Source organism: Pieris napi, chromosome 2 (assembly GCF_905475465.1).
Source record: "Pieris napi chromosome 2, ilPieNapi1.2, whole genome shotgun sequence".
NCBI lineage: Eukaryota > Metazoa > Arthropoda > Insecta > Lepidoptera > Pieridae > Pieris > Pieris napi.
Window position 1 is genome coordinate 11042539 of NC_062235.1, and position 13887 is coordinate 11056425.

Consider the following 13887-nt stretch of genomic DNA (forward strand, 5'->3'; position numbering starts at 1 on the left):
TAAGTACAATATTGTTAGTACATTTCACTGCCATTCATTTGTTATTTTGCTTATAAGTTTTTTATATAGATGTCCACAGTTTGAAATATAGCAATCAAGACATCACGGCGTAAATTAAATAATTATTACATTTACTTTAAATGAATAACTTTCAAATCTTTGGCAGCTAATACTTACCTATAGATATTTTGATTCACCACAAAGAATGGTGTTCGATAATTTAGTTCCAATTCCTAATACAGTTAAACCCCCCTAGAACGCGGTACACCCGGACCGGATAGGAAATCAAGTTGTAGTATTCTCGTAAATCATTTTTTTTTATTAAATACCTGGGATCACGAATTTAATAAAGTTATTTAGTTTTTTATAACAACACAACTGAAACAAGTGCAAAATACGCAGAACTATTTAGTTCATAGATTTGACAAATCAATATAAATATCACAATACAGAAATATAACTTGAGAAATTTCCGCGTTTTATTGTGGACGGAAGTCGCCTTATAGGGGGGGTTATAGGGGGATTAGTTTTATTTTTCGCATTTACAAGTTAATGTTATCTCTAGTCACATTACTTCCACAATCATTATTTCGATATTTGCGCACGATTGATTTGCTCGTATTTTTTATTACATTCCATACTTATACAATGTACTTACGTAATAAACTTTTTTACTTACGTGTTGTTTTATTTCCTCTACATAATAATTCTTTAAAAAAAACATCAATAAGGTATTAGCTAATAGACGTCGGTGGGGATGATTGGCAAAAAAATGATTAATATAGAGAGATATAATTATATTAAAACCAGCGGTCCGGCAGAAATATCAGATAACGTAAATCATTCCCGACTCCACTTGAACACACAAAAAATTTCATAACAATCTGTCCAGCCGTTGCCGCAGAACACATGTAAAGATTTATATTTATAACAGCTGTTTATTCGCTGTATAGATAAATAACCTGGATACCGACAGTAGCGCCTTCTGCCGGGCAAATTTGTAAGTCTAAAGTTTAGACTGTAAACCATCCAGGGCGCCACCCATATGAAAATTTTTTGTTATTCAAATCGGTCCAGCCGTTTAAAGAGGAGTTCAGTGACTTACACACGTATAGTAGAATTATATATATTTATATTGAATCAATAGGGCTTAGTTATTATTATATCGGCTAAAACGCCAAGCTTTATAGCTTTCCTATCTACATTTAAAACCAAATCCTTCAAAGTAGGGAAAGCATTGTTAAAGGCCGTCAATCCACTCTTGGCATTGTATTAAGGTAAGTCTTCATGCCCGTTTGCACAATGTCCTTTAAAAATAAGAAATCCTATCAAATGGCTCAACGATACTTGATCGTCACTGGTAGCACTTGTACAAGCACAGCACAAGAGATTCACATTATGTTATGAGTAATAAAAAGACAAATAATGTTAAAAACCTTTATTTTTAAAATTACAATTAAAAACCTTAACATAATCCTTAAATCCATACAAATTAATACAACGAAGCCGAGGTAATGAAACGTTAAGTGAAAATTACAAGACTAAAGTAAGCGAGAAACAACATATCGTGATACATTTTACGACCTCAACTTCTTGCGATTTAAAATAAACATTCGAAAATATATTCACGAAATCGATGGCACAAAAATTACATCTAAAAGTGAATCGAAGTATATCCTACGCGTTATCAGTCTCATTTGTATAATCGATATTTGATTAATTCTCGACTACCCTCAAATAACATAAATACCCTACATTATACAAAAATAATTGAGCATTCAAATCGAACTGGGATCGAGTCAAGTATAACCTCTTCATTACAATACGAATACGTCAACAAATATTTAATTAGGTTTTAGAACCTATTCTAAACTGATTTCCGGTCAAAACATGATAAGTTAGTCAAATAACAAGTAAATACTATGAAAATACAATATTTTTATTGGAATTTTTGTGGCACTAAAAAAATTGCGAATTTAATTTTTTTAGAAACTAAAGTATCTTCATTATAGGCAAAAAATTACTTTCTTCAATTATTTTAAGTAGAAATAACTAAAAATTTTCTTAAACTGTCCTAAACAATTACCCTAAGCATAAAGTGAAATACAACTAAGTTATCGCATTAACGAGTTCATGTTAAGAAGGGATTTAGCTGCCTTTGTGTCGACTGGGTCTTTCTTCTTGGCTGGATCCAACATAAACACCTTCCAGAGGCTGTAATTAGTAATACAAGTGTTAGTATTACATTTGTTATTAACTAATTTAGTTTTCCTACTTGCCGATAAACAATAGAGCGTCTAAAGTCAAAGTCAAATGATTTATTCATGTAGGTACACTTAGGAACGTCAAAAAATAAATATACATTAAATGCTTCTAATTTTACATTTACTGCCAGTTCTCAAATCAAGGGCGTAGAACGAAAGAGAAGAACTGGCAATAAATTCTCCGCCACTCTTTTTATCTTGAAAACTAACAATATTTATTTAATTTTAAAATCTTTTATTTATAAACAATTGTAACTAGCTGCCCCAGCTAGTTCGTTTCGTTTTACTATGTTTTTAGTCAGCCTACCTTTACCTACTTTTAGTAGCTACATACCAACGCAAGGAATATTTTGCTATGCCCCATGGAGACCGTTCGCTTTTCAGGAATAAAAACTCAATGATAAACATTCTCAGAGTTCAAGGAACAAAATTGGAAAGAATACTAGAATTGGTCCAGCCGTCTACGAGTTTTGCGCTTATAGACTACCATTTCCATTTTTAATTTCTATAGATTACTAGTTTTTTTTTACCGTAACCAAGTCGCGGTAAAAGGATTAATTTCGAACATGTCTTAAGATATTTCGAAACTTTTATTACCATTAATAATTTTATTATAGTGTTACCATCACCAAAGGATGTCAAATGACTTATTTAATTATTCATTATTCATTTAATATCAACAACTATTTGCGTTTAAAGGAGGAAAAATCTAGATGCAATTGGTTAGGGCGCCAATTTTTAATAATACAAAAAATATACGTCGTATAATAACCTAATTCGAGTTTTTAAAAAGATGTTTAAAGAGTAAAATAATGGTGAAATAGTAAGATAATCGTCAAATTCATAAATTAAAATAACCCCTCACCGCAAGGTCTCATCAGCCCCCGCTGAGAGAACAGAAGTGCCGTCTGGCGAGAGACAGAGATGCAGCACTCGGGCGACGTGTCCGGTGAGATCGGCCACTCGGGCCATACTGGGGTACTTCCAGATCACCAGCTGGTTGTTGGCGTAGCCGTGCCCCGAGATCAGCTCTTTGTAGTGGCTGCTCCATAAGATCGAGCACACCTGGGTTCATACGGACATTAGGAATAATAAGAAAGATATAATAATTTTTATTAAATAATTTATAATTTACTAGCAGACCGGCCAAGCGTTGCTGTGGCTAAGGTTTTTGTTATTACATAGTAGTAAACTATTCAAGGGAAACGGTCGGAGAACTTATGTGAAACGTTGGTACTTTTAACACAGCGCCATCTGTTAGAATTGTATCAAATAATAAACAAATATTGGCAATAAAATAATATTGCGGGTATAAATTGAGATATAAGCTATCCTATCTTTTAAGTTAGATCAAACTGCACACTGTGTGCAAATTTGATTGAAATCGGTTCGGTAATTTAGGAGTCCATAGCGGACTAACAACGTGACACGTAATATATAGATATCAAGATTTATGCTCTCAAACATGTTAAAATTGGGAATAAAACGATCGAGCGATCATAACAACTTTCAGCTACACTCTCAAATACATGCGCATACACACCCATTCACAAACTCACTCATTCTCTCATTCTTAATTTGTAACACAATTTTTTTTTTAAACTGTTTTAAACATGTACCACGTAATAATTGTTTTCTAGTCCACAACACAGGGCCTCCCTAGTATGGGGAATAGCGATATATGAATATTGTTTAATGAATACCTGTGATTTAGTGTCAACAGTAGATATGTTAGCCCCAGTGTTAACATTCCATATGCGAATAGTCCTATCGGCTGTTCCTCCGCCCGAAGCCAGGATGCCGTTGCTCCAAGGGCACCAGGCCAGGCCCTTCACTGCTGCCAGGTGACTTCTGCAAGTATTTTAATATTTATTACTAAATAAACACGTCACTTTTAAGTAAATCAAATAATGTCGAGAGGAATTTTCAAAATCAAATTTATATAGAAATTATATTCAATTCATTTGTCACGTTTGAAATGCATTTTTTTTTTGAATTGACAACGTCTAATAAATCGATAAACGCCGAAACGCTAAACTAACCGAAATGAATACAAATACTGTGACTGCGTGTAATGGTGACCCTGCGCGAGTGGCCAAATGTTGAGTTCATTGTCATTTCCACCCGAAGCCAAGTATTTTCCGTCCGGAGACCACTTGAGGTTACAAATCTGTAAAATTTATTAACCGAATATTAGATATTGGGCGCCCATAAATTACGTGAGGTGTTTTTTTTTAAATTTTCTGTGACTCCCTCCCCCCCTGGTGAGATGTCGTGAGATTCCCCCCTGGTGAGATGTCGTGAGATTCCCCCCCCCCCTGGTGAGATGTCGTGAGATTTTATTCAACCCCCTCCCCCATCCCCCAATCTCAAGTGCGATTTTTCAAAATGTGGGTTTCTTACGTAAACGCGTTGAAAAAGAAAAAAAATTGCTTCGTGCTTTTATTTACAACTAAAACAAAATAAGTGAAATGTTGAGCGTTTAGGTATGGAGTTAGCGGGAAGTTGCAGAGATGGCCTTTAGGGTCAACCGTCAAACAAAAATGTTTTTCTTATTAATATTAATTACATACCTCCTGCGTATGCGCATTAATAGTAGCGACGTTATGGTCCCGTTGTCTCACATCGTGGTGTACGATGTTTCCGTCTCTCGACCCACTCGAGACCACATAGAGGTTCCAGGCCAAAGAGCCTACGCGAGCACTGTGGCCATCCATCGCCTTAAAATGGATTGAACAAGTTATTTATATACATATGAGATTTATACTTAAAAACTGAGATTTTTAAAAAAAAAAAAATGAAAATAGTAACTAAACCAATGTTATTTTTATTATTATTATAAACACACAAGCACAGCTTAATAAGCTGATGCGCGTGTATTTTGAGATTTGGAGAAACTATCCAATCTATTTTAAAGGAATTCTGAGATGGTGCACTGATTACACTTTCCGGAAGCCTATTCCAGTCCGCCACTACTCAGTTTGGGAGAGGGTTCTTTAGGGAATTTGTGTTATGTTGAGTGGTCTTAATTTTTTAATCATTAATTTAATCTAATATAACTTATATAGTCTAAATGAAAAATATCCATTTATTAAGGAAAGCTAGAAGCAAATAACATTATGCTATCATGGGAAGCCCACCAATACATCTATCCAGACTCAACTCCGCCTTTCTAGCATATGCCTACAATCATATCTTATTTCAGCCATACAATGAGCAGAGGCGATGAGAACTTGGAGAAACTAATCTTAGTTGGTAACACAGAAGGAAAAAGTTCACTTGGCCGTTCACCATCCAAATGGAACAATCCAGAGAGTGTCATCGTCCTCAAAACTATACACTGTCATAAGAGAGGCGCTGGGCAGTAACCGATAGAAACAAATAGTCCACTCCAGATGGAGATTGGAGAGAGCTATCATGGGGGAACATAAGTCCTAATCCTATGCATGAAAAGAGTTTATGTTATGCAAATAAAAGTCCAATCTTTATGTTTTACATTTGACTTACATTACCTGTTACAGAAATAAAAATTATTCTAAACATGATATTATGTTATGTGTCCTATTTAATATTAAATCACATTCCACCATACATACCCTCAACCTCTTAATCTTCTCGCAATCCCATAACTCTACAACACCAGAAGACAGCCCAACGGCTAAGTGTGAGCCACTGCCTTGAACCCATTGAACTGAACAAACAGGGTCATTGCCTTCTACGCACATTAGTTCCTCAATTTGTCCAGTTCCAGCATTCCACAAATATACTGCACTGCCCAGAGCAACCGCTAAGATGTTTGACGCACTCCAGTCAAGGATGTTTAGGTCTGGAAACCAATTTTTCAATAGAAGCATGAGAATACTTTGGTAGCCTATAGAGTACAAAACCCTCCCTCTACCCTTCTTCATAGAATTAAAAAAACACTTTTAAAAAGTAAAAGTTAGGCATGCACTATCAATACTACATTTAAAAGACTCCTAAAATATATTATATCTATATTTTCATTTAAAAAAAGATAGTTTTAATATAGTTTGTTATATTAGCACCCATTAATAAGTTTATAAATAAAAAGTAAATTACAAAAAATGCTATTTTTAAATATAAATATATACAATGTATTAATTGTAGACTATCTTATTTTGAATTATAAAGTGTACTCACAAAAGTCATCTACAATATCAGGAGCATCAAGGATTCTATCTGGACTGTGTGGTATGTAGCGAGATGTATTTTTAACAGTTGATGGAACTTTAGCCTGCAAAGTATTAACAGTATTAAAATCATGCAAGATATTAAGAAATAAAATAACTACACTGTAGTAACTCAATCTAACATCCCTAGATTTAACGACTAACTCCCTAAAGCATAGAAATCAATTGGCTTTGGTTGGCTCGACTGTCGGCAACATGCACACAAACTTTCTTTTGTTTACAAATTGGATTTGCTTGCATGTGTAGACTGTTGTTGACCATGACTGGCTAAATTATTGGAAAAATACAACATAATTACTGGTGATAAAAACAATTTTTTTACTTCACTTTTCTTAAGCACAATCTTTTGTCTAATTAATGTTATTCTGAAGTCAAAAGACATAGTAAAAATAAAATGAACATTAAGAAGATTACCTGTGAGTAAACCACTCTTAGTCTATTCTGATAGCCTTCAGGAGCTGCAGGAGCCTTGCAAGTATACTGTAGAAGACGGCCTTGGTCCGCTTCTCCTAATGCCTTGCTGAGAGCTTCAGTAGCAAGGGATGGTTCATCAGTTTTTTCCTCTTCTCGGGTTAACTAATCATTAAAACTATTAGGTACACAAATCCATAAATTACAATAAAATACTAAATATAAAATATTGGTACCTACCATGTAATGGCAGAGATCATAGTTTGTGTTGCTTCTTGATGGAATAAACCTATCTGCCTTGTTTGGAGTCTTTGAAGCCTTGTTTGGTGTTGGAGTTGTTGAACGACCTATAGTAAACACTCTGTTAAATCCAATGAAAAGTTAAGTAAACAAAGTGCTTCTGATAAATTAAAGATTACCTGGAGATTTATTCTTTGATGGAGTTTTTTTATTCTTTCTTATGTCAGCCCGCGTCGGAGTTTTGTTTGCAGATAGAACACTGTTATTGCAGCTCTGATTAGCTGATACAGATAGTTTGTGCATAGATTGATTGATTCCACTCAAATTAGCAATCGATATATTTTTTGAGGTGCTTAGAGTCGGATTCATGTTTTCGGCGCCACTTTTTTTTACCCAACGTTGAAGAGGACCGCGTGTAAGAGGTCCATCTATTGTTGCCAAGCTATTTAGTTCATTTAAATAGTTGAATTGTGCCATTTGTAATACAATATAAGAAACAACACAGCTTTAGATCAGAATTTATAATGTCAAAGAAACATTAAATAAAATTGACCTGCGAGATAGTCACAAGATTAAAACAATATAACGATTGAATCCGTTAAGTTAATAAGTTATAATCGTTTTAAGAAGACACTATAGAGGGAAAACACTGAAAGAAACTTCCGCATCAGGATTTAATAACTAAGCAACTAGTGTAAAAAATGTCTAGGCAACATCGAAACATTTATAACGATGGCCGTTAATTTTTGAATTTGAAAATGAAGAATTGTGAATTGTCAATTAATTCTGTCAATCTGTCAAGATAAACCATAAAAACCCTGATGGCAACCATAGTGATATTGCACAATACTATGGGGCTTAAGACAAGACGCCTTAACAGTAATATATATGTGCGTTTTCCAATTACAGCACTAGAGCGCATTATGCGGCATAATGCTCAACGTTGAATGTTCCAACTACAGCAACGCTTCGCACAATTGAGCACTCTCAAAACTTATGCTCTCGCGTGCTTCTCGCAATCAATACCAACACAGTGACAGAAAATTTACCAGTGTTTTTCTTTAAGTTGGCATTTATAGAAATTTTCGTTAGTAAATATTATTTATTGTTGAAAAATTTGTAAGGTTTTCGTTTCCTCGTAGATTTTGAAAATAATTAAAGTTATTTTAAACTGCTAAAAAAATAAATATAAGTATGGATGAAGGTATAAATAGTTACGTTTTTTACATTTCACATTTAAAATATGATTACAATTTTATTTTAAAATTCGGATCGGTAAACAAATTTATTTTACAGGATTATACTCTTGTAAACATTGGAATGGTTTTGAAAAAGTATATAATTAAATAAAACTTCTTACATGAAACTATATACTTTACTGTTAATTTAGCTTGTTAAAACCTTATATTCTTTAAAGGTTTTCTCTAATATCAGTAAAAAAAATGTTAATGAAATAATTTGATTATTAAAATAGGCGTAAAAAGTTTTCAACCAATTATTATTATTAACCACATTATTTATACATTAATGAGGTTGCTAACTCTATTCAGAACATTTTTTTTTTCAACACTGACTTAGCGCTTTCTGCTGATGCATTTGAAAACTAATTCACGTTCCAATTAAGCTTCAGCATTATGCGGCATTGTGCGGCACTGAGTCGCATAATGCTCTGTAATTGGAAAACGCACTATTATATGTATAATATATATATGTAGAAAGTCGAAAACTAAATTTGTATGAAAATTACAGTTCGTGTCGACAAATTTAACTTAACATAATAACAAATCCCCGTTTTTTAATTGTTTTATTAATTGTGACGACTACGTTGCATTGTGCCGAGATAACCTCGGACAATATGAAAAATAAAGAGTTATTTAGAGTAATCAGTTTAAAACATGGCTTTATAGAGTTAAATAACTCGTAAATAATCACAAATTTATACAAAGCGGCCACAGGTTAAATATTATATCTCTAACTAAATTTGTATGAAACTTTTCGACACGAACTGTCATTTCCATACAAATGTAGTTTTTGACTTTCTACATACACTACTGTTAAGGCATCTTGACTAAGGCCCCAGGGGGTCTAGCCATATTGGTGTCGAAAAGTATTCTACATACACTACCGCTTTTGCGTAATTGTACTGTCGAAAACGCTTCGTTCGTAGCCAAGAGGCATGTCGATACATTACCGCAAAGTCGACAGCGTAGATGCGAGCTGCTGTTCGTAGCACCTTATTCCGTCATATTGTCTCTGGATTAAATATATTTCTAATGTCACTTTTATAAACAAATAAAAGTTAAAACTTTACAATATTATTGCAAATTTGCAATTGGAAGCTGCAAAAGGGACATTAGAATGTCAGCAAGGTCGGAACAATTTTCGATTTAAGTGGAATTTACGGAAGGTGCAAAGTGAATATATGAATTTAATTGCATGTTTAATTAATTAATTATGGTTTGTTTCATGTTTTGTCGGAAATTTAAGGCTACAAATAAATACAATATTTTGAAATTGCATAATCGTGATATATAATAATTAGTAGTACTCATACTTTGATATTTTTAGGATTTGACCTCACAACTAATCTGCAAAATGAAGAAGCAACATATTTTGTTACCGGTTAGAAGAAACAATAGAAATAGTACTGTGGATTGATAAATAAAGAGTGAAAATAAGGTTGACTAGAAGTTGATAAAGTCCAAAGAATTAAAAAACAATAGAAAAAAAACGTAGACTAGTGTGAACACTGAAATTAGAGTTTGATTTAAGCTTTAAATAGGTTTGGTGTTTGTGCTTGAACATTTTTAATGTCAATTTGAAAGCAGATTTTTATATAAGTGTAGATTTTATTAGTGATTTGCTAGTAGTTGGAATTATCTCTGTTTATGTCCAACAAACAATTTCAGTTTAATTTGGAGTCATTAAGGTTGATTGTTTATAATAAATTTATACTTTTAGAAAGTGAGAATTGAAAAGCAGCAAGTACTCAATGAAATGAAAAGAGGGATTAATAAAAATTATAAAATATAAACTTAGTCTGGTATGACATTAAAACCCTTAATGAACCTTTGATTCCATATTGATGTTCCAACATCTTAGATATAAATTTAAGTTTGATGCTGATTTTAAGTTAATATTTATGTCAATTAACTTTTGGTTATATCAGTGATTTGCTACTAGTTAATATGTAAATGCAAAATCTGTTTAAGTAAGAAATGAATAAACATTGTATGTTATGTATTTGTCAGTTTTATTTTTGGCAATTTACCTATGTCTTCTTTAGTAGGAAAAGCCATTACAGTGGTTCACAATATTAGTTTATTTTACAAGAATATACAGATAATGCATATATGAATGACCCGTACCTACTAATAGTTAGGAATATTAAACAAACAGGTAGCAAAATAAAAATGATTCAGTTATGGTTATTTTTATTAAAATAAGGCACCAAATATCTTCCTTAACATAATGCAGTCTGCATTATTTCATACTCCACTTGTCTTATTTCTTACATTATTCATAAAATGCTTCATTCCCCATTATCAAATTCATTTTCTGGTACATAATATAACACTTAAATTAATTAAAAGATAAGACTTTAATAAAACTTGTCCATTTGTGTTTTTTTTATATTTTTAGTTGTCTTATTAGCTTCTCTTTTTCTGAAAATAAAATATTTTAGTTAGTACTTTGATCAAATAGAAAACTGATAAACTAAACTGTAAGATCAGTCCAAGGTTTGTTCAATAGGTAACTTTAATATTAAAACTCTTTACTTAATTCTAAACTTAAAAATATACCTACTTAATTTGTCACTTTGCTGCTTATTGTCAATTAAAGTTTTTAATAACCAAACAATGTCATTAACTCCCAAGGGACTTGAATTCAAACTTCTCATTGATTAACAATATTATAATAACTTCTCTAGTATATTAACATTTGTAAATAATTAAAGAAAATATCTGCTTACCATTACTTAGTATTGCTCACTAGATTTAATATATTTCCAAAGTTCAAGAAGTATAAGTAAATCCACTTTATTTGATTAATTTAAATCAATATTATATCATTAGCTTCTATTATAATTACAATAAAATATATTTAGAACTTCTAATAATGTTCATTAGTGACTGCTTTCTCATCTGAAATATAAATAAAATGTACAATCATTTTACTTTGTGATTACATAATATAAGCAATATTAAATGGTATATGTATTTTTCAAACTAAAGAACAATTTTATAAACTTACATGCAATATAGGTAAATATCAATAAAAGATATCCAATATAAACAGGATTTACCTCTACTAATTTGCCGATTTTCTTGAAATTTTATATTTATCTGTGTCTATTATGTTATCCTCGCATTGATTCATAGAAAAACTAAAACTCTTAACTTAAAAATATTCACTCTAGTTTAAATTATTATAATTACACGAGATCGTTAAAAAAAGACAGATAACAAATTAAAACCATTTCGTTAAAACGTCCAAAATATGAGATGTTTTTAAAACGGTAGTCATTAAAGATGGCAATAGTTGTACTGAATTATTGCAAACAGCAGCTTTTGAGATCACGCTAAAACATGGCGGAGAAACGCCGTTTTTTCTACACTGCCGAAACATTAATTGGCCGTTGGCTACCGAATACCGTAAGCGTTAATGTGTGTCTTTTCGTAGCACTGTCATGGCGTCGCTTATTGTATCCCGACTCACGCCTTTAGGGCCTAGGCTACCGACTGTCGACACGAGCTGTCATTTTCATACAAATTTAGTTTTCTACTTTCTACATACACTACTGTTAAGCCATCTTGGCTAGACCCCCAGGGGGTCTAGCCATATTGGTGTCGAAAAGTATTCTACATACACTACCGCTTTTGCGTAATTGTACTGTCGAAAACGCTTCGTTCGTAGCCAAGAGGCATGTCGATACATTACCGCAAAGTCGACAGCGTAGATGCGAGCTGCTGTTGTTCGTAGCACCTTATTCCGTCATATTGTCTCTGGATTAAATGTATTCCTAATGTCACTTTTATAAAGAAATAATAGTTAAAACTACAATATTATTGTAAATTTGCAATAATTGCAAATTCCAATTATTGGAAGCTGCAAAAGGGACATTAGAATGTCAGCAAGATCGGAACAATTTTCGATTTAAGTGGGATTTACGGAAGGTGCAAAGTAAATATATGAATTTTAATTGCATGTTTGAACTAATTATGGTTTGTTTCATGTTTTCTCAGAAATTTAAGGCTACAAATAAATACAATATTTTGAAATTGCATAATCGCGATATATAATAATACGAAGTACTCATACTTTGATATTTTTAGGATTTGACCTCACAACTAATCCGCAAAATGAAGAAGCAACATATTTTGTTACCGCTTAGAAGAAACAATAGAAATAGTACTGTGGATTGATAAATAAAGAGTGAAAATAAGGTTGACTAGAAGTTGATAAAGAATAGAAGGATAGTCCAAGGAATTAAAAAACAATAGAAAAAAAACGTAGACTACTGTGAGCACTGAAATTAGAGTTTGATTTAAGCTTTAATTAGGTTTGGTGTTTGTGCTTGAACATTTTTAATGTCAATTTGTAAGCAGATTTATATAAAAGTGTAGATTTTATTAGTGATTTGCTACTAGTTGGAATTATCTCTGTTTATGTCCCACAAACAATTTCAGTTTAAGTTAGAGTCAAAGGTTGATTGTTTATAATAAATTTATACTTTTAGAAAGTGAGAATTGAAAAGCAGCAAGTACTCAATGAAATGAAAAGAGGGATTAATAAAAATTATAAAATAGAAACTTAGTCTGGTATGAAATTAAAACCCTTACTCAACCTTTGATTCCATATTGATGCTCCAACATCTTAGATATAAATTTAAGTTTGATGCTGATTTTAAGTTAATATTTATGTCAATTAACTTTTGGTTATATCAGTGATTTGCTACTAGTTAATATGTAAATGCAAAATCTGTTTAAGTAAGAAATGAATAAACATTGTATGTTATGTATTTGTCAGTTTTATTTTTGGTAATTTACCTATGTCTTCTTTAGTAGGAAAAGCCATTAAAGTGGTTAACAATATTAGTTTATTTTACAAAAATATACAGATAATGCATATATGAATGACCCGTACCTACTAACAGTTAGGAATATTAAACAAATAGGTAGCAAAATAAAAATGTTTCAGTTATGGTTATTTTTTATTAAAATAAGGCACCAAATATCTTCCTTAACATAATGCAGTCTACATAGAAAAATAAGCATATGTAACAACTTATTAAACAATACGGACATTACTACTGAACACACACAGGTGTACCAAATTCAATGCATTACTACCTAATGTAGATGTATTCAATTATTCATATTTATATATGTAGATAATTAACTAATAAATGTAAGTGTTAATTTGCAGCAAAGTCAATATCTTGTTTGTGTGCTGTTATATACAAAAAAAATTCAATTCATAAAACCTAATGTTAGATGTTGTGATGATTTCATAAAATTACTATGATACCTACAGTTACTATGAATACATCCTGAGCGATTAAAAAAACAGAGAAAAACAAACAGATTGTTTCCTTAACACAACAATTGTAAATAATAATAGTTTTTTTTTAAAGATATAATTCTTCCCAAAATTTACAAATCTAGTTTGTTTATAATAATATCTCATTAACATTCAAATTGCTGAACTTATTAAGATTAAATGTGGAAGAACATAGTTTCAGTTACTGTATCCTGTTC

At 31.8% G+C, this 13887-nt stretch overlaps 1 protein-coding gene and 2 long non-coding RNA genes across 4 annotated transcripts; 1 reads left to right on the forward strand and 2 right to left on the reverse strand.

The window, feature by feature from the left end:
* Nucleotides 1–1423: 1423 nt before the first annotated feature.
* Nucleotides 1424–7817, reverse strand: LOC125058943 (cell division cycle protein 20 homolog). The gene is made up of 10 exons (XM_047663076.1): nucleotides 7306–7817; nucleotides 7127–7233; nucleotides 6890–7051; nucleotides 6426–6519; nucleotides 5861–6090; nucleotides 4838–4984; nucleotides 4307–4434; nucleotides 3968–4115; nucleotides 3130–3329; nucleotides 1424–2214 (listed from the first exon to the last, which is right to left on the reverse strand). The coding sequence occupies exons 1-10, from the start codon at nucleotides 7601–7603 to the stop codon at nucleotides 2115–2117; spliced, it is 1614 nt and encodes a 537-aa protein (XP_047519032.1). The 5' UTR covers nucleotides 7604–7817; the 3' UTR covers nucleotides 1424–2114.
* A 2820-nt stretch (nucleotides 7818–10637) lies between these two features.
* Nucleotides 10638–11572, reverse strand: LOC125059006. 2 transcript variants are annotated; one of them, XR_007118597.1, is made up of 3 exons: nucleotides 11433–11572; nucleotides 11100–11271; nucleotides 10638–10791 (listed from the first exon to the last, which is right to left on the reverse strand). It is a non-coding gene; the product is annotated as an uncharacterized LOC125059006 (long non-coding RNA). The 2 variants fall into 2 exon arrangements; XR_007118598.1 differs by having other exon boundaries at nucleotides 11381–11557.
* Nucleotides 11573–12113: 541 nt separating this feature from the next.
* Nucleotides 12114–13331, forward strand: LOC125063013. The gene is made up of 2 exons (XR_007119448.1): nucleotides 12114–12303; nucleotides 12463–13331. It is a non-coding gene; the product is annotated as an uncharacterized LOC125063013 (long non-coding RNA).
* The last annotated feature ends 556 nt before the right edge of the window (nucleotides 13332–13887 follow it).